Genomic DNA, 22,120 nt, shown 5'->3' on the forward strand with positions numbered 1-22,120 from the left:
GAGCCCCGCTGAGGGACCACCGGCGGAGGTGCATAAGCGCTGCCCGGCAAAGATCCCTTTCTCCTCCTTGTCGTGGTTCATGTTCTTGAGGGAGTCAAAGCCAAAGTTCCTTCCCCCAATTCATTCTCAACCTTGGCTGAGATAACCCCCAATACGAGTCTCGTTGTAGAAATACCAGATACGAGAGTCCGACGTCACACCAACAGCAGAACGGTTATCCAAATAACAAGGAAGTGTACAACACTTGCGTTACAGTCCTGGAGCTCTATATCTAAATAATATCATATACATAGATATCTATATCATATAACATATTGTGTGCGCCTCCAGACGATATTATGAATCACAAACGACTTTGTCGGGTTCTGCGACGTCTCTGGTTCTTCCACTTTCACATCAACCTGAAGTCGACTGAACCGCGCGCTGCCTGCTGCCGGCTGCCCGCTGCCGGGCGATGGTGCCTCGCGGCAACCGGCGGCATGTCGCAGTTCATGTACTTCAGCGAGTCAAATCAAAGTTCCTTTCCCCCAATTCCTTCTCAACCATGGCTCAGATAACCCCCACGACAGTCTCGTTGTGGAAATACAAGACACGTCAAAGAACCGACAAGAAACACTTGCGTTACAGTGTGTGTATTCACATTGATGTGGACGTTGAAGAACCAGGAACGTCGGAGAACCCAACGCGGTCGTTTGAGATTCATAATATCGGCTCACACAGCTTTTGGCCGTGATAATATATATTATATGATATAGATATCTGTGTAGGCTATATGATCATATTTAGATATAGAGCACCAGGACTCCCGTGTGTTCTAGAATATTTACAGAACACGGCTAAAGGCTGTGTGCGGCTCGCCATTGCGATACATCCACTGTAAACAGAGCGCATTGTGGCTGCAAGCTGCTCAGGGCCACACCCCCACCCTCCTCCTTGACACGCCCACCGAAACAGCGCATTTGGGGGAAGCTCAATGTGCGACTGGCTCGGAGTGGCTGTAACTCTGCACCACGGCTGAATTTAGGGAACGTCTTTGAATACTGTGTTAGTTGCCCACTAATACCTATATTAAAGAATACATAAAATAGCATGTCATGGGACCTTTAAAGTAAACACACACACACACACACACACACACACATAAACGCATACTTGCACAAACACTTACCAGTTATTTAGTTGTAATGTGGTATTCTTAGCATGTTGCTATACTATGCTATGCTATACTATAATTCTGGGGAAAAATAATGCATTGTATTTCAGTGCACAGTAGAGGGCAGTCTCTCTCTCTGTTGCGCTCACACACGCTCACACACACACACACACACACACACACACACACACACACACACACACACACACACACACACACACACACACACACACACACACACACACACAGTTTAGAGTACTGTATGGGGGGGTCACACAAGGTTAACCGCTAGTTAATATACCTTCCATTGGTCTTTGGGTCTGGACTAGGGTGAGACTCTGAGCGCCGTGTAGTCATGACATCTCTCACTGACAACATGTATGCAAAGGCAGCCTCGGGTTACACCAACACGTTGATTTCGACAGGATACAATCCAAATAAGGCTTCAACACACAGCTCTAAATTAAAACTCTAGCACAATTGTGTCCTGAAAAATCCTGAGCTGGTGATAAAATAAGTAGAGCGGCTGTAATCGAAAACCCAGTTGGTAGATGCTCTGTGTTGGACTGAGCCGAGAGTGTGTTCTGTTCCAAGGAGAGACGGAGAGAAAGGTAGGAGCTCTTGTGCGTTTGCTATTGTCTTGTGCTAATCTTGGGAGCTTACACTAAGCTTCTGTCACGTATTATTACTTTCTGCTTGTTTCCGAGATGGATTTACTGAATATGTTTAGCATGGTATGCTTTAATATGTGTATTTTCTATGTTAGGCCTATTCATATTTTTATTTTATTTCTTTATCAAACTAACCATAATAATCCTGGCGTGTGATTCAAAGTTTGTGCTCAAACACAAATGAGAAATCTTATTACGTGCACTTGAAATTGTACTTTCTGAAGCAATTTAAATGAACCACTTGTGGAGTTATGGTAATACTTCCTTTGTGTGTCACTTCATATAAATATAGTGATCCATCTGGAATATATCACCCCAAAAGCCTTAATTAAATTCATCAAGTCTGATTTGCGAGACTATAGATTCAAACCAGCATAATGACCGGCAGCATATTGACTTTCATTCGTACTTGTATCATGCATTAATTTGCTAGTATGATCACGCTGCAGAAAGTGGCAATGCCACCTGCACTTTGAACAGGCAGGTAGGTCAGTGGCGAAGTGGACCTTCCTTTGTCTTGGTGCGGACAGCGACCTATCACTTATTCATGCCCGGCTATCTGACCCGCTGCCTAATTGTGTCAGGAGGGGGCCAATTACCCGTGGCGGCTTACAGGCCCAGAGAGCCTCACATGAGCAGACACGGAGACGGAGAAGATCGCTGTCATCCGCGAGGGACGGCGTGCGTCTTATTTACATTTGGAGGCCGAGTTCGAGTTCAGCTCGGTAGGCCAGCCGTGCGTCTCGCGGTTTCTCCTGTGGAATAAGATACGGCTCCTACTCGACTCACACTGACTGACTGACATAACGGCAGGGATGGGGGCGAGAACGGCGACGAGGGAGAACACGTCGTACCCCGTCGGTCTCGTGGAGAAAGGCGATAACCAACGCGGACATTCTGAGTCGTGAGGGGACGTGGCAGAATCTCTTGACGAATGGCTGTCAATCCGTGTAGTGATTTACAGAGAGGTGAGATCCAATAAGATTGCTTGGTGAATGATTGCACATTCATGTAGTGGGACCACCCAGCCGGGACATACGCACGCACGCACGCACGCACGCACGCACGCACGCGCACGCACGCACGCACACACGCACACACACACACACACACACACACACACACACACACACACACACACACACACACACACACACACACACACACACACACACACACACACACAGAGACATTCGTTGTTCAACAGTCCCTCTATTTCCAGTGACCTTGCAGGAACCAGCAGCTATGGACCAGCGCTTTGTGGACCCGGATCGCGTGTCCCCAGCGACTGATCCGCCCCGGTCCAGTCTGTCCTCAGGAGGAGGGCGGGCCCCCGTCCGCCTGCCACCCTCAGAGCCCACTCCAGCTCACCCCCCTTCTGGCAAGTCAGGTAAGTCACGGTGCATTCCCACGACTCCCAGTTCTTGGAAACAACGTCATCCGTCCGCCCTCTCATTTCCTCCCGCGTCAGCTCCGTAACGCGCCGTGCAGGAGGGCAGCCTGGGGACGAGTGTGCCCCCCAGCGCGCCCCCCAGCCCAGCTTGGTATGAGGGCACTGAATTCTGTGGGCTTTCAAAAACAACGGTACATTAAGTGCAGTCTCTAGTGGTGTCTGCGCGCAGAATGTAAAGATGATATGTGTGTGTGAGTGTGTGTGTGTGTATAGATATTGTATATATGTACTGCGTTTGTGTGTGCGTGTGGTTGTGTGTGTAAGTAATATATATGTGTTTGTGTGTGCAAATCTGTGTATGTGTGTGGTGTGTGTATTGTTGGGTGTGTGTATCTGTGTGTATGTACAGTATGTCAGTTTGTGTGTGTGTTTGTCGGTGTGTATGTTAGTGTGTGTTTGTGTGTGTGCGTGTGTGTGTACAGCATTATAGTATGCGTGTGTTTGTGTGTGCGTGTGCGCGAGCGTGTGTGTGTGTGTGTGTATGTGTGTGTGACAAGTTCAGGCCAGATCAGGTCATCCTTTCTCGTTTCTCTATTGTTCACGATGAGTCTCTCCCCTGAAACCTGAACCAGTTTATTCTCCAACATGCTTGTTGTCCTCTCCAACATATTCCATTATGGATGGATTCTAAGATGTGCTTGACCAACCGGTCACATGATGTGACAAAACATTGTGTGGAGTTTGACCGCATAGAGGCATTCAGACTTTAAAAGAATGTATAGGAATAGAAAGTTATTCTGAGTATCCGGATACTCTCAGAGGGATTGGGGCTCAGGACAATTTATTGACCATGTGTGGAGCTCTAGTGCTCCAAGAGCCCTGTGCATATTTCTGAAGAGTTTGAAACAACAAAAATCGAACTATCAAATACTGTTTCCCCTTAGGCTCTTCACTACTGGACAACTTTCTACAAATTATTTCAACTTCCTCTCATCGATTATTCGGTTTATGATATGCATGTCTTGAGACGTACTGACCGGCGTTTCCCTGCTCTCCATACAGAACATGGAAACCTCATGGTTCTAAAATGTTCTCTCCCCCCATGCATCCTCTTCTGATTCATGCACTCCTCCCCTTCCTCACCTCCCCTCATCTCATACACCCCCAAATATCCTCCCAAAGGATTCTCCTCCATCGTGTCTCCTTCCCTCACCTCTCCCCTTCCATCTCTCCAGCCTCAGCCTTTCCCCTGGAGGATCAGGTGTACCTGGGGGCCGGGGCCCTCTTCGGACGACTCAGGACGGACCGGCCCGTCACACAGCAACTACTGCATTACGGGAAAAGAGAGACGACACCGATACCCGAGGGCCACGACAAGACCAGACTGAGACAGTCCTACCAGCTGGCCTTCAACACGCTCAAATGTATGAGCGTGGATCCCCCTTTTTGTCCTCGTGATTACCTTCTGTATCCTCCACTTGGGACATTCGCCGAAAAGATTCAGACAGTTTAGCATACAACGTCTAAATCACGCTCCTCTCTCTTTAGCGGATTACATATACAAGAGCGCGAGCTGTGGTGTAGTTAGTCCCTGCCTTCCACTCGTTACCCCTGTCTGGGTGATTCAGAAGAAGACAATTAAATAGATTTAATTTCCCCCGTCCTCTCTAAGGACGACTCCCCCGCTTCTCCACCCAGACCCCAATCTCTCTAATGAATAGTAATGCAGCAGCAGCAGCTTCTCCGCACTACAGTGGTCCCCCCGGGGGCAGACCCTACCCCTGCAAAGGGACAATTAAATGGGGTGTATAAATATATATGCCTCTGTGTTTGATTTCTCTGGGCCGTTGTAATGTTATTTGCAGTAGAGCGACAAGGACCGTCTGTGAAGGAGGTGATAAGAGGCTGGCGGTGACCTGACACGAGCACGCGCACGCACATGCTCATACACACATGCAAGCGCACACACACACATACACACGTACGCGAACGCACACACACACACACACACACACACACACATACGTGAACACACTCTGGCACATACAAAAACACACACACACACACACACACAGACGCACACACTCACATGCCCCCTCCACACACACTCGCACATGCATGCACACAAACATACACAAACACGCATTCTTACACACACACACACACACACACACACACACACAAAGACATTGCCGGCTGTTCGAGCAAAAACTTAACAATGACCACATATAATGAATTAATGAATTATTGTGTTGTCCCTCGCAGACCAAGACTTACTGGAGAACGTCGTCCTCGACAGCTGCTTCCACACGAGTCAACAGATTGTGAGTGCTGTGTCCTTCAACCCTCCAGAATGTGCTGAAAACACACTGCCTTTATTATTGAACTACAACTAGGTTATTACAGACATACCTCTGTGCACCCTGTTCTATACTGTGACATACATCCACCTGCACAGAGGAGAGATCGGGAGGCTTCCTGAGACATGTGTGTGCTGAGAATGAGTTATGGACCAAAGGAGCTGGTTAGGTGATGTTTGTATTCAGGAGTGTGTGTGAAGTCGGTCCGGTGACTGGTTGTTAGAGATTCAAACCTGGCACACCACAGCCTAACCCTGGTACAGAGAGTGGACTGATGACACTGCTACGCCATAAACCACAGTGGCATGACAGAGGCAAGCTGGTTGGGTGTGTTATGTCCACATTACACACGCAACCACCTGGCCTACCTGTATGTGTTTATATCTGCAAGCTTGTATGTGTGTGTGTGTGTGTGTGTGTGTGTGTGTGTGTGTGTGTGTGTGCGTGCTACCTAGTATGTACACTACATACACAACTGCCTTGCCAACCTGGTTGTGTGTGTGTGTGTGTGTGTGTGTGTGTGTGTGTGTGTGTGCGTGTGTGTGCGTGCTACCTAGTATGTACACTACATACACAACTGCCTTGCCAACCTGGTTGTGTGTGTGTTTGTGTATGTGTGTGTGTGTGTGTGTGTGTGTGTGTGTGTGTGTGTGTGCGTGCGTGCGTGTGTGCGTGCGCGCGTGTGCGTGCATGCTTGTGCACGTGTGACAATGCGTTGAAGGCCTAGTTGAGCGAGGCGTAGAGAAGCAGGGAGGCAGGCAGGATGTAAGTGTGACGTTACGGCCGTAAAAGTGACACTAAAGCTCTTTAGGATTCAACACAACTCTTTACGGTCGTGTTTATTGTCAGCCACGGCGCTCCTCAGGCAGGAAGGAGCAGGAAGAAGGGTGGAGGCATGGATCAAAATGAGTGGATGAGAGGGAGGGAGTAGAATACCAAAAGATTAAAAGTGCCAGAAGTAGTGGTATGTAGAATGATTGGAACAGTCTTTTTTTTTTTTTTTTACAGTATATGTACTTTTATGTGTATTTATATTCTACCAAATAACCCTGTTTCAGTGACTGCCTCCCTCACTGGCAGTGAGCTTCCAGTGCAGCAGCTTCCTATGGAGTCGTGGCTGAGGCCGGCTCCGGTTGAGTACAGCCCCTAAAGTGCCTGAAATGAGGATGAGGTTCCCTGGGAGGGAGTGCAGTATAACCTCTGGAAGACCCCAGGCATTACTGCGTTAGCGGGTGATGCTGATGAACAAGCACGCGGGACTTTCCACCCAAATGGGATTTCTTGTTCTTTATACTGTAGTAAATGTCTTTCTCCTATCCTAAGTTTAATCAGCCTTTGGACGAAGCAGACGCAGGATAGCGTGTTGTTCAGGGTGTTTGAAACCCGATAGCCTATGTGAACGCCAATAATAAATCCCAGCCTCGCTTTGGATAAAATGGTCTCCTGAATAGTAATAGCAATTTAATCTTGCTGCGTTTACTGAGCGGATTGTAATCGTGCCCTATCCAATGTCATCTCTTTTGAAGAGGCCGCCACAGAGATGTCAGGGTTGGTTGTCTTTGTCGTATGCGGCGACTCTGCTAATGGTTTACCTCTCAGGTGTACCGTAACCTATTACACTAGGATGTTTCTTGTTAATGGCTAAAAGTTTATGTTAGGGGGAAGTTAGATTTGAAAGGGAAAATTATAATCCCAATGGAATGAGTACGACTCTGAAATCTAATGATGATATGAAAACAATGGCATATGTTTTGTTAACGTCATATCTTCCAGCCCGATGACTTGTTGCCATTGGCGATGGTGATGCTCTTCGACCTCCAGGACAGGAAGTTTGAACTCCTTAAACGTCGTGCAGAGGAAGGGGAGGAGCCTCTGCACGATGTCAGGGAACTTGAAAGCTGCTTCCGCAGGTGTGTGTTTATGTTCACGTGTGTGTTTGTGTGTGTGTCTGCGCACGTGGGTGTATGTGTGTATATCTGCCGTCTTGTCTGTGTGTGTGTGTGTGTGTGTGTGTGTGTGTGTGTGTGTGTGTGTGTGTGTGTGTGTGTGTGTGTGTGTGTGTGTGTGTGGTTCCTAGTATGGTCATTGCATTCACAACCGCCTTGCCAAACCGGTTGTGTGTGTCTGTATGTGTGTCTGTGTATGTGAGTGACTTGGTCTGTGTGGTTGTGTGTGTGTGTATGTTTGAGAGTGTGACAGAGTAAGAGAGTTAGTGAGTGAGAGAGCGAGAGTGCATTTATGTTTCAATTTAGGGCACTACACCAAATTGGGTTTTCTAAATAATTGTTTTAGAATCTGTAGTTTTTTGTTGCCAAGTCCTTTGGTCGTCTGTTGGTCCAAGACTAACCTAGTCGCCCTCTCTGGCCCTCTCTGGCCCTCTCCGGTCCTCTCTGGTCCTCTCCGGTCCTCTCCGGTCCTCTCCGGTCCTCTATGGTCCTCTCCGGTCCTCTCTGGTCCTCTCCGGTCCTCTATGGTCCTCTCCGGTCCTCTCACGGCCCTCTCCGGTCCTCTCCGGCCCTCTCCGGTCCTCTCCGGTCCTCTCTGGCCCTCTCCGGTCCTCTCCGGTCCTCTCTGACCCTCTCTGGTCCTCTGCAGGTCCAAGACTAAGCTCGCGGCCTCCCTGGCACGCTGCAGGGTGAAGCAAAACCTGGTGAGTGTGTCCTGTGTTCTGCCTGATCCAGTCAGAACCAATCAGAAGAGGGCCAAGCTGCTGCCCTTCTACGCCTGGGTCAACCCACTAACGAGCAGGTAAACAGATCACACAGTGATCACTCGCTACACTCACACACGCAGGGAAACTATGTTGATTTCCTGTTGTTCTGTGTTGTTCTGTTGTTGTTTGCTCATCCCCTTATCGAGGGTCATTGTCATAGTTCTAGTGTTATCCCTGCATTGTTAATGGATACGCATACGTGATATAGATAAGGGACATGACGATGTCTGCTGTGTGTATTTATGTTTCCTGTCCGTTTCTGTGGTCAACTTGTTAAAATCTCATTGAGACTTCACTCGTTTTGAATAAAGGTGACGTCAAGTAAATACCAACGTCCCTCTCCTTTACTGCTCACGCACAGCGTGGAGGAGGTGTGTGTTGAGCTCCAGGCAGACCTGGGACTGCGTGAGGTGGAGAGGATGCAGGATAGCCGGGGTGGCCTGCAGTTCTGCAGGGACCCTCTGTGTGAAGACACTCTGTGCTTCCCCCCACAGCTGCACACCCTGATAGAGCAGAGCCCCCTCGTCGCCGGCCATACGCTCAACGCGCAGGTACCACCTCCACGCCCAGGATCCAGTTGAGCCAAGGGGGCACATGCCATGTCTGTCTGTGCAACAGCAAGTCCTGTCATTTTTCAAGGTTAAAGGTGACATATTATACCACCAGGTGTGAGTGTGATTAGCCGTTACAAGCCATCACAGGTGGGTGTGTCCAGCTAGATGTTTGCTGGATAGATCAGCCTACCGGCCTACCCAGTGGACTGTAGCAAACGTCGCTCATCTATCCGTCACACATCTAGGTGGACACGCCCACCTGTGATGTCAGAAGCTGCACATTTTCAAAACGGCTTGTAACGGCTAATCACAGTTACACCCGGTGGTATAATCTGTCCCCTTTAATAACATTCAACATCTGGTTATGGATAATAGTGAAACTCATGATCTGAGTCAAGCTCAAGCTCTTAAAGCTGCAGTGTGTAGGGTTTAGAGGCATCTAGTGGTGAAGTGGCAGATTGCAAGCAACTGATTGCTACCCCTCTTTGTCGTATTGTACCCATAGCATTGAAAGCTACAATGATTTACCATTATTAGAAATATAAAAAGCACTGAAACATTTGACAATGTCTAACCAAATACATACAAGGCTCTCGTCACAAATGCATGTCAGTTACGATAAAGGATGCATATTTCAGGCATGTTTCACTGATCAATACTTATATATACAACAACTTGAAAATATATACTACTTACATAAACCACTTCACTAGAATACGGATTACAATATTGGCATCAAATTTATTGCAAGCGAATATGCAACTTTAGACTGCTCTAACATTACATATGATGCTGCATTACATATTATTATTACATCTGAATCATTCTAAACATGCACCAAGTAACTTTTTCACCGCAGCCATCACTTTTGTTTGAAATTAATTTTGACTTTCTCACTGAAGCCTTTGACTTTTGATTGGAAATATTTAAACGAGTGCGTGTCTCGGGGAAAACCAAGCTCCCATGGCTGAATCCACCCGAGGATTAAACACACAACTAAAGTGATGAAGTGACATAATGTTTAGGTTTTAGAAGTTAGGCCTGTAGAACTCCACACTGATCAGCATATAAATACAGTCAGAAACAATATATTCAGGTCTTCAAAAAATCATCTATCTAACTATCTCAAATTCCGGCATATCCCTTAATTCAACTTTAACTGTATTTAAATACTGTTACCGGCCTGGACACCCTTTGGTGTTTCTATGTGTCTGTTCAGCACAGAGGCGTGTGTGTAGCAGTGAGAGTGTTACCAGCCTGGTCTCCCTGTGTGTGTCTGTGCGTCCGTTCAGCACAGAGGCGTGTGTAGCAGTGAGAGTGTTACCAGCCTGGTCACCCTGTGTGTGTCTGTGTGTCCGTTCAGCACAGAGGCGTGTGTGTAGCAGTGAGAGTGTTAGCAGCCTGGTCACCCTGTGTGTGTCTGTGTGTCCGTTCAGCACAGAGGCGTGTGTGTAGCAGTGAGAGTGTTACCAGCCTGGTCACCCTGTGTGTGTCTGTGTGTCCGTTCAGCACAGAGGCGTGTGTGTAGCAGTGAGAGTGTTAGCAGCCTGGTCACCCTGTGTGTGTCTGTGTGTCCGTTCAGCACAGAGGCGTGTGCCTCGCAGTGAGCGCGCTGCGTCCTCACCTCCCGGACCACGCTGACGTTCTGGTCGCGGGGTCCTTCTCCGCCTGCACCCTGGCTCAGGTAGCCGTCCACGCCGCTGCCCGATCGGGGAAAGTGCTCGTGTGCGGGGACGACCACACGCCCTCTCAGAGGGACGAGCTGCAGGAGCTGCTCACACGGATGCACGTCAACAGTGAGTGTTGCTCTGAGAAGAAACTGAGAGACGGGATTATGGGATTGAAAGGCAGATTCGGTGCGTCTCAAACGCATGTGTCCTCCCTCTGTTTGTTTATTGCTTTGCTCCGACAAGGAACCTGCATGTCCAACCCTCCTATTCAGCTGGGATCACCAATGGACTGGAAACGCTGACAAAATAAAACATCCTTACTTTAAACTTCTTCCAAACCTGCAAATTAACAAAGTTAATCAATCATCACCACCTGTATTGTCCAGCGAAATTCCTCTCGGCCCTTTCCTTTTCTTTCCTTCTATTTGTCATCTTTTATCCACCTTACCACGGATTCTATGTGTCTATGTGTATATAAGTGTACATGTATATGTATGCGTCTATAGACCTGTCCTTGTGTACCAGGAAAAGCGCTTCAAATGAAATGAACCACTCTTACTCTCACCTTGACTTTTGCCTGTGCGTGTGCGTGTGTGTGTGTGTGTGTGTGTGTGTGTGCGAGTGTGTGCGTGCGTGTGTGTTGGACCCCTCCAGACGTGCGTGTCCTGCCGGTGGCCTTCCAGAGCCTGGACGAGTGGGACAGCGCCGCCCAGCGCCTGAGGCTCATGCTGCTGCTGCCCCAGAGCTCCTGCTCCGCCCTCAGTGACCCCGTCCACACCCTGATCACAGAGCACGGAGGTGGGGGGGGGGAGAGAGAGAGAGAGAGAGAGAGAGAGAGAGAGAGAGAGAGAGAGAGAGAGAGAGAGAGAGAGAGAGAGAGAGACCCCGTCCACACCCTGATCACAGAGCACGGAGGTGGGGGGGAGAGAGAGAGAGAGAGAGAGAGAGAGAGAGAGAGAGAGAGAGAGACCCCGTCCACACCCTGATCACAGAGCACGGAGGTGGGGGGGGGGGGGGGGGGGGGAGAGAGAGAGAGAGAGAGAGAGAGACCCCGCCCACACCCTGATCAGAGAGCACGGAGGTAGAGAGAGAGAGAGAGAGACCCCGTCCACACCCTGATCACAGAGCACGGAGGTGGGGGGGGAGAGAGAGAGAGAGAGAGAGAGAGAGAGAGAGAGAGAGAGAGAGAGAGAGACCCCGCCCACACCCTGATCAGAGAGCACGGAGGTAGAGAGAGAGAGAGAGAGAGAGAGCGAGAGAGAGAGACCCCGTCCACACCCTGATCACAGAGCACGGAGGTGGGGGGGGGGGGGGGGGGAGAGAGAGAGAGAGAGAGAGAGAGAGAGAGGAGAGAGAGAGAGAGAGAGAGAGAGAGAGACCCCGCCCACACCCTGATCAGAGAGCACGGAGGTAGAGAGAGAGAGAGAGACCCCGTCCACACCCTGATCCCAGAACAGGGAGGTAGAGAGAGAGAGAGAGAGAGAGAGAGAGACCCTGCCCACACCCTGATCACAGAGCACGGAGGCGGGGGGGGGGGGGGGGGAGAGAGAGAGAGAGAGAGAGAGAGAGAGAGAGAGAGAGAGAGACGCCGTGCACACCCTGATCTCTGAGCACGGAGGTGGGCCGAGAGAGAGAGGGACAGATACAGACTTCGAGAGAGAGATGAAGAGATTGAGACAGAGTGAAAGTGAGTTATTGATAATGGAGCACAGGGGGCCGTCTGGCCCTCGGGATGAACTCATGGATGAATGGATAGATGATTGGGAGGAGAACTAACTGATGGTGGTTTGTATAGACCGAAGCAGGACTACATGGACGGCTTGATAGGCTCATGAATAGATAATAGCAATGATAGACTAATTGAAAGTTGGATAAATTAAGAGTTCAAACGATGGCGAGTTGATAGATAGAGGAGATTATGTTTAGCTTCAGAATGTATAATTATCGTTATCATTCTAAACTATTGGGCTCCTCTCTTGCAGACGTTGACGTGCTCCAGGACCTGTCCCATGGTCCAGTGTCTCAGAGCAGACTGGACTCCCTGGTCCACCACCAGGAGAAGCTACTGGCACACGCCCTCACATGTGAGTCATAATCAACGCGCGCACACACACACACACACACACACACACACACACACACACACACACACACACACACACACACACACACACACACACACACACACACACACACACACACACACACACACACACACACACACACACACTCGTTCCAGCCCTGTCAAACGCTGTGATCCTGACAGCTTGAGACCTCATCTGTTGTTCCTCCTCTCCTGTGTGTCTCAGTCCCCCAGGGTTCAGTCGGTGCTCTACTGCACGCGCTCAGTGTAACCCGCAAGAGAACGAACACCTGGTGATACGAGCCTTAAACAAAGCAGACACACCTCCAAAACTAGTGCCCTTTAGGTAAGTATACACACACACACACGCATGCACACACACATGCAGGCGCACACAGGCGCACACGCACACGCACACACACACACACGTTTGGATAACCTTTAAGCAAAAAGCTAGTAACATGTAATGATTGCCATCACAATAAGACATGTGTTAAACCAGGGTTGGGATCTTTTTATGCATCCCCCACCCTATTTCAGACTAAACGGTGCAGTGCTTGCAGGGCTATCATTTAGCTTTGTGCTGTGAAACATCATTCAATTGGTGTATCGCTTTGAATTCACACTGTTAAAATGATTTAATTTATGTCAGGTAGGACTCTATCCCCATAGGAAAGAGATCTAAGATTGCATGCTTACTCCTCCCACTGATGTAGTTCTGAGTGTGTCTCTACCCCAGGCCAGTTCCACCCCTCCACCCTCTGACGTAGTTCTGTGTCTCTCCACCAGGCCGGCCCCACCCCTCCTGCCTCAACCCCCTGGGTCAGAGACAACAGACAGCCGGTTCTTCAAAATTGAGCCCTCCGGACACAGTGATGGCTGCTTCATAGCCAGGCTGAGCAGAGAGGTGAGAGAGAGAGAGAGAGATGGAAAGAGACAGATTGAGAGTGAGTGAGTGAGAGCGAGAGGGGAGAGAGAGAGAGAGAGAGAGGGAGAGAGAGGGAGAGAGAGATGGAAAGAGATAGAGTGAGAGTGAGTGAGTGAGAGAGAGGGGAGAGAGAGAGAGAGAATGAGATGGAAAGATTTAGATAGAGAGAAAAGAGACAGAGTGAGAGTGAGTGAGTGAGAGAGAGAGGGGGGGGGGAGAGAGAGAGAGAGAGAGAGAGAGAGAGAGAGAGAGAGAGAGAGAGAGAGAGAGAGAGAGAGGGGGGGGAGTTATAAATGGAGATAGACAGGGACAGATGGAGAGAGAGTGATTTAGTGAATGAGAGAGAGAGAAAGGGGGGATGGAGAGAGGGAAAGAGATGACGGAGGTGGTGAAAAAGTTTGCGTCTTTGCAATAAGACCATCCATGAAGAAATACAGAAAAATAAATGAGGTAATGCAAGAATACCCCGGCAGGAGGCAGAGTAAAGACAAATAAAGAAGCTGTGTGTGTGTGTGTGTGTGTGTGTGTGTGTGTGTGTGTGTGTGTGTGTGTGTGTGTGTTTGTGTGATTGCTTAGGGACAGGACCTACCAAGAGTGCCAGGATTGCATTTTTACCGTCTAGTGGGAGGATGGCCAGTTTACACACACACACACACACACCCCGCACACACACACACACACACACACGCACACCCGCATGCACGCACACACACACACACAGTAGAGTGCTATTTCAATACTTCGCTGAATGAGGAGACAAGTCTAAGATGAAATATGCTACAAATGTTAAAATATTCCGGCATCTTAGAGGGCAGGTGAAGGGGTAATTCATCTCTTCAACTCCGCCTTCACTGTGACCGCCTCCACCCCTGTTTCTCCTCCGCCTCCTCCGCCACCTCCGCCACCTCCACCACCTCCACCCCTCCATCTCTGTTCTCTTTCTCCACCCCATCCCCCCATCCCGGTTCCTCCTCCTCCTCCTCCACCTCCACCCCTCCATCCCGGTTCCTCCTCCTCCACCTCCACCCCTCCATCCCGGTTCCTCCTCCTCCACCTCCACCCCTCCATCCCGGTTCCTCCACCACCTCCACCCCTCTATCCCGGTTCCTCCTCCTCCACCTCCACCCCTCCATCCCGGTTCCTCCTCCTCCACCTCCACCCCTCCATCCCGGTTCCTCCTCCTCCACCTCCACCCCTCCATCCCGGTTCCTCCTCCTCCACCTCCACCCCTCCATCCCGGTTCCTCCACCACCCACCAGACGTCCACCCAGTTTCTCCTGCTCCCTCGCTCATAAAAAACAGGAAATAAAAGCAGGGGAAATGAAAGGCTGCCTGCTCCTCCGATCTCCTGCTGCTCTGCTCTGCTGCAGGGTGTGTGTGTGTGTGTGTGTGTGTGTGTGTGTGTGTGTGTGTGTGTGTATATTCATTCATACACACACAAACAAGGAGATGTGGTTGTGTGTGTGTGTGTTGAGTGATTGAGAATGCCCACAAACAATTAAAGGCAACACACTCACACACACAGCCACAGGTAATGCTCACCTGTCCACTGGATCAAAGTTAAATCGAATAAGCGAATCTGATTCGATTTCCAGCCACTCCCGCAGTCAAGCAAACCCAATCAGCCGCGCTGTGCAGCAATGGTGATGTTAATGTCCTCAATGCTGACCAGCACACACCCTCAGCACACACACACACACACACACACACACACACACACACAACAATGAGCTCAGATCAGCCCTCTACAGTCACACAACTTCAAGCGAAGGGAGAAGAGAGCGGATGGAGAGGTTAATATCTCAGGGACTTGGATCGGATGCTCTTTTAGAGCCCTGCTTTTGTGAGACGTTTGGGTCGGGAAGACCGGTCTTCAGGAGGTCTGCGTTGTAGCCAGCGGGGGACAGAGAGGTGAAGAGACAAAGGGAGAGATATGAGAAAGGGAGATATCAGAGATATCAGAAAGAGGGATACGTGAGAGATATCAGAAAGAGGGATGTAAGAGATTTATGAGAGATATATATTAGAGATATATGAGAGAGAGATATAAAAGAGAGAAATGAGGGATATATGAGAGAAATATATGACATGTACGAAGGAGAAATGAGAGAGAGATAGAAAGATACAAGAGAGAGATTTTAAAGACATGAGAGAAATATATAAATGATAGAGGTATGAGATATTAGGAGAGACACCAAGCTTAATATAAGACATATATGAAAGAGAGACTAAGAGAGAGATAGTGTGTGTGTGTGTGTGTGTGTGTGCGTGTGCGTGTGGAGGGTCCAAATCGGATAAGTGACCATAATGTCTCATCTCCTCTTGCATTCCTCTCTGTGCGTGACGAGACTACCAATAAAACAAGACGGCAGCAGGGGGAAACAAAACTCCAACAATCTCCAAGTTGAGATCATTTCGCTGCAGACCCCATTAGTTAGTTTTATGGCTCACTACAGCCCCCCACCCCCATAGACATCACTCCATACAGGGCTAAACGTGCACCATCAGTGGACTGCCAGCCACCGTCCTCTGAGGTATCCCTGGAATGGAACTGGAAAGAAACACAGGCACACATAAGAGTTGAACAGTAAATGGCTTCAGTGGATGGGACGTTCCCGGCTGTGAAGAGAGAAGGTAGATAAGGTTTCGCCTCAGATTCACAGGGATGTCGGCTCTTTAAACGATAGCGCACTCGAGAGGACTGTTCTCCCTGGGGCCGGTGGGGGATTTAGGCCTGCCACTAAACTCTTGGGAGTGTATTTATGCACATACCGACACACAAACAGATGTACTGGGCATAGCTCTGCCCCCCCCCAAGCCATGCTGTGTTTTACCGTTATCCTAGGTCTTTAATAAACAGAGTTTCTTCTACGTAAAACATGTAGAAAACACGCATGCCGGCACACAGTACTAATAATAAAACTAGCATTCACCACAAGTCCCCGAGTTGAACTGCCGTGTTGGTATTCTACCTCTCCTCCGTAATGCTAATTCGTTGTGATGTAAGACCTGCAGATACTCTGAGTCTCCCCCCCCCCGCCCCCGCCCCCAAACCCTTTGAGGTGAGACTCAGGGGATCAGGGGGGGGGGGGGGGGGGGGGGGGGGGGGGTGAGTGATCATAACTGTCAGCTCCGCCTCTGAAATAGCACTCCTCACTCGCTTTGCTCTGTGGGCATGGCAGAAGCCATCGACCCCTCCCACCGTTACTCTTCCCTCGTCTCCCCGTGCCCGCCGCCTCACTCCTCTTCCTCCTCCCTCTACAGTCCCTGAGCCACAGTCTTGTCTTCCCCCCCCCCCCCCCCCCCCCCCCGTTTACCCCCCACACGGCTCCTATAGATCTAGGGGCCCCCGAGGCGCCTGGCTGTTTATGAGCGCAACATTCAACCCTGAGACTTTGGTTTATGATTTGGCTTTCGTCTCCTCCCCCTCCTCCCTCCTCCCCCCCCCCCCCCCCCCTCCACCTGTGTCTCCGTCACCCAGTCGGACGCCACCAAGGTGGAGAAGGTCCAGGACGTGCTGGCGAGGGCGGCCGCCAAGGGCCTGCTGGGGGCCATGTTCGGGGACCAATCGCAGCCCAGCCGCAAGGGGAGACGCAGGAAGAGCAGCGTGCTGGCAGCCAATCAGAAGTCCTGCCCTCCACTTCCTGCACTGACAGAGGACGAGCCTGTCGCCGGGCAGACCAGAGACCTAGACCCGGACCCCGGAGAGCACCAAGACCCTGTGGGCGGGCTCAGGACCACCGATACTCCGTCGATGACTGAAGAGGGGGATGAGGAAGAGGACGGGGCCGCTGATGAAAAGGAGGACGACGTGGAGGAGGGAAACGACGGGAGCCCAGGGGAGGGAACAGACACGGGGAAAGGGGTGAGGAAGGGTAAGGGCAGGGCCAGACGACGGACCAAAAGGACCCACGGGGCGGCAAATCTCTCCGCGGTCCGGCCTAACCGCACCGGCAGAAAGACCCTGAAGACGAAGGCCAAACCCAAACGTCCACAAGGTCCGGGGCGCAACTTTGAGTCGACTTCAGAGCCACCAACGAGGTCCGCCGTACCCCGTCCTACCACTTCTACGGGCCAGGGTAGCACCCCCGTCACCCCCGCGACCTACGTCCTCCAAATAGGCCCCGGGAAGGAACAGCAAGGGCAGAAAGCACACGCTAAAAAACCCACGAAGAAAGCCGGCACGCCGGGAAGGGTTTCGTCAGCGAGGGGAGCGGGCTCAGCCGATGAGGTGTCAGTGCGGGATCCGGCGCACCCTCCGGATCCCGTCCATCCCCTCGTGTCCTCGTTCAGCAGGAGTTCTTTGAGCGACAGTGCTTCCTCCCGGTCCACGGCGCCTTCGTCCTCCACATCGATGTCCTCCACCCCGACACGCTCGCCCTTCTGACACTGGGCCTGAGCAGAGCGAGGCGCAGAGGACCGACTGACGCCGAGACCCTTCACAATACAACCTGACTGTAGATATACATCTATAACCAATGCATAGATCCTTGGACACCGGTATGCTCTACGCTGTATGTGTACGTGGCAGACATACACTGACATCAAGAGAGTTTCACAAATAATTAAAAGTTGCGTACAGACGGATGGAAGTGTTTGAGTTCAATGTCACTTGAGGGAATCTTATAAATATCTATTGCATCTTTGTTGAGGAGAAGCTGTTAAAGATCCCATGCCATGCTATTTTATGGATGCTTTAATCTAGGTATTAGTGGGCCACAAACACCGTATTCAAAGACGTCCCCGAAATTCAGCCGTGGTGCAGAGTTACAGCCACTCCGAACCAGTCGCACATTGAGCTTCCCCCAAACGCGCTGTTTCGGTGGGCGTGTCAAGGCAGGTCAAGGAGGGGGGTGGGGGTGTGGCCCTGAGCAGCTTGTAGCCACAGTACCATGCGCTCTGTTTACGGTGGATGTATCGCAATGGCTCGTAGAAACCCATATTATACATAGATATCTATATAATATAATATAATATATATTATCACCTGGCCCTGAGCAGCTTGTAGCCACGGTACCATGCGCTCTGTTTACGGTGGATGTATCGCAATGGCTCTTAGAAACCCATATTATACATAGATATCTATATCATATAATATATAATATATATTATCACGGCCAAAAGCTGTGTGAGCCTCCAGACGATAGGCTATTATGAATCTCAAACGACCGCGTCTTCTTCAGATTGATGTGGAAGTGGAAGAACCAGAGACGTCGGAGAACCCGACGAAGTCCTTTGTGATTCATATCGTCTGGACGTGCACACAGCTTTTGGCCGTGATAATATGTATTATTTGATATAGATATCTATGTATTATATGATATTATTTAGATATAGAGCTCCAGGACTGTAACGCAAGTGTTGTACACTTCCTTGTAGGATAACCGTTCTGCTGTTGGTGTGATGGCGCATAACACGTCGGACTCTCGTCTCTGGTATTTCTACAACGAGACTCGTAGTGGGGGTTATCTCAGCCATGGTTGAGAATGAATTGGGGGAAAGGAACTTTGGCTTTGACTCCCTGAAGTACCTACATGAACCACGACATGGAGGAGAAGGGGATTGTTGGCCGCGAATGTATCCCGCTTGAGCCCTGCTACTATGGCGAGCGGATAGTGCCAGGATTCCCTGGAGAAGGATAACAACGTGTGAAATGAACGTGTGGAGAAGCTACGCCGCCGCCGTGTGGAGAGGATATGCACGCCGCCGCCGTTGGGACTGGGGTTCGATTCCCAGTCTATATACAGGTCCTTCTCAAAAAATTTGCATATTGTGATAAAGTTCATTCTTTTCCATAATGTAATGATAAAAATTAAACTTTCATATATTTTAGATTCATTGCACACCAACTGAAATATTTCAGGTCTTTTATTGTTTTAATACTGATGATTTTGGCATACAGCTCATGAAAACCCCAAATTCCTATCTCAAAAAATTGGCATATTTCATCCGACCAATAAAAGAAAAGTGTTTTTAATACAAAAAAAGTCAACCTTCAAATAATAATGTTCAGTTATGCACTCAATACTTGGTCGGGAATCCTTTTGCAGAAATGACTGCTTCAATGCGGCGTGGCATGGAGGCAATCAGCCTGTGGCAGTGCTGAGGTCTTATGGAGGCCCAGGATGCTTCGATAGCGGCCTTAAGCTCATCCAGTGTTGAGTGTTGGGTCTTGCGTCTCTCAACTTTCTCTTCACAATATCCCACAGATTCTCTATGGGGTTCAGGTCAGGAGAGTTGGCAGGCCAATTGAGCACAGTAATACCATGGTCAGTAAACCATTTACCAGTGGTTTTGGCACTGTGAGCAGGTGCCAGGTCGTGCTGAAATATGAAATCTTCATCTCCATAAAGCTTTTCAGCAGATGGAAGCATGAAGTGCTCCAAAATCTCCTGGTAGCTAGCTGCATTGACCCTGCCCTTGATAAAACACAGTGGACCAACACCAGCAGCTGACATGGCACCCCAGACCATCACTGACTGTGGGTACTTGACACTGGACATTTTGGCATTTCCTTCTCCCCAGTCTTCCTCCAGACTCTGGCACCTTGATTTCCGAATGACATGCAAAATTTGCTTTCATCCGAAAAAAAGTACTTTGGACCACTGAGCAACAGTCCAGTGCTGCTTCTCTGTAGCCCAGGTCAGGCGCTTCTGCCGCTGTTTCTGGTTCAAAAGTGGCTTGACCTGGGGAATGCGGCACCTGTAGCCCATTTCCTGCACACGCCTGTGCACGGTGGCTCTGGATGTTTCTACTCCAGACTCAGTCCACTGCTTCCGCAGGTCCTCCAAGGTCTGGAATCGGCCCTTCTCCACAATCTTCCTCAGGGTCCGGTCACCTCTTCTCGTCGTGCAGCGTTTTCTGCCACACTTTTTCCTTCCCACAGACTTCCCACTGAGGTGCCTTGATACGGCACTCTGGGAACAGCCTATTCGTTCAGAAATTTCTTTCTGTGTCTTACCCTCTTGCTTGAGGGTGTCAATGATGGCCTTCTGGACAGCAGTCAGGTCGGCAGTCTTACCCATGATTGCGGTTTTGAGTAATGAACCAGGCTGGGAGTTTTTAAAAGCCTCAGGAATCTTTTGCAGGTGTTTAGAGTTAATTCGTTGATTCAGATGATTAGGTTAATAGCTTGTTTAGAGAACCTTTTCATGATATGCTAATTTTTTGAGATAGGAATTTTGGGTTTTCATGAGCTGTATGCCAAAATCATCAGTATTAAAACAATAAAAGACCTGAAATATTTCAGTTGGTGTGCAATGAATCTAAAATATATGAAAGTTTAATTTTTATCATTACATTATGGAAATGAATGAACTTTATCACAATATGCTAATTTTTTGAGAAGGACCTGTATATGATTTTTTTCTTCATTATTTTCCGGTATTAATATATCCAATGACTTGTTGATGAATAAGTTGATGACATTTTATAAAAAACGTTAGTTTTTATGTGTCAAAAAGACAAACTGTTTTAAAACAGATCTCAATGTTTTGATGATTGTATGGGCATGATGTCACTTCATAGGGCAGAGGGGTATTCCACAAAGCCGGTTTTATCACATAACCGGGCAAATTAACCCAGGGTTTCCGTTCCAAAATGAACACGGTATGTTAGTTACTATAGCAACATATGCTCTGAATCAAACCTGGTCGGACCAGGTTTTGTGCAGGTTAAGTTTGGAACATAACCCGGTTTTGGGGATTTAAAGCTGCGTTCACCGCAGATTCCATGTGTTCACAATGGCATGCCCTTTTGATGAGAGCCCTGTTGATACCGGAGCGCCAATTATTCGTGCAATCCACCGGGAGAGATTTATAAGACCACGGCTATATCCGGATGACTTTTTGCTGGAGAGATACAGATTCTCACGCAAATCTTTAATATATTTAAATAGCTTTCTCCACAGTACCTTGCAGTGAATACATTAACGCCTCGACATGTTTCGATTGGTAGTGATTTTCACCTCTTGATATTGATTTATTTTCATTTTGAAAGAAACGACACATCTCTCGCACATCTCAACGCCATCTCTCGTTCGGTTGTTTAGAACAGAAAATCCGGTTCCCAGGACAACATGACATTGTCACTTTCAAGCGGCCCGTTTCCCCATTTCGATCAGGGTTTCCATGATCCATACATCACTTCTTTATAGGTTTGGCGTGGACGCGCACAACCCTGTGTTGATTGAACTAATGCATAACCGGTGCCGTAGAACCGACAGCTCTGGTTTAGTTGGCACAGGCTCACTCAACCTAGAGTTCAGCGTTAACTCTGTTTGTTAAACGTCCGTTTGTGGAATACCCCCTATGACATTTTCTGTTTTCTATCTAGGCTATATTATTCACTTTCTTTTTCAAAAGTTGTAGTTAATATATAAATCAATGTAACAATGTAAATGATCACAATGGAATTTCTTTGATGAAACAGAAAACATTTGTGAATTAACAACCGCATTCATCTGTGTTTCAAAGTAAATTTTAAGCATCGATCATTCAACAGAATCTGTGCTTTGACAGCAGATAATTAACCATACAAATGTTGAATTTGAGAAGGCAAGAAAGAAGAAAAACATTATTGGGCAGATAGAAGACT

At 49.0% G+C, this 22,120-nt stretch overlaps 1 protein-coding gene across 1 annotated transcript; it reads left to right on the forward strand.

The window, feature by feature from the left end:
- Nucleotides 1–1,704: 1,704 nt before the first annotated feature.
- LOC132454178 (putative methyltransferase NSUN7) lies at nucleotides 1,705–18,761 on the forward strand. Its single transcript, XM_060047397.1, is given in 15 exon segments — nucleotides 1,705–1,764; nucleotides 3,110–3,214; nucleotides 3,316–3,368; nucleotides 4,400–4,641; nucleotides 5,483–5,541; nucleotides 7,351–7,487; nucleotides 8,173–8,325; nucleotides 8,652–8,841; nucleotides 10,427–10,640; nucleotides 11,169–11,312; nucleotides 12,497–12,596; nucleotides 12,823–12,865; nucleotides 12,867–12,943; nucleotides 13,387–13,504; nucleotides 17,007–18,761. Coding segments are annotated over 15 exon segments (2,601 nt in total). The 3' UTR covers nucleotides 17,913–18,761.
- Nucleotides 18,762–22,120: the final 3,359 nt, after the last annotated feature.

This window comes from Gadus macrocephalus, chromosome 3, assembly GCF_031168955.1.
Source record: "Gadus macrocephalus chromosome 3, ASM3116895v1".
Classification (NCBI taxonomy): domain Eukaryota; kingdom Metazoa; phylum Chordata; class Actinopteri; order Gadiformes; family Gadidae; genus Gadus; species Gadus macrocephalus.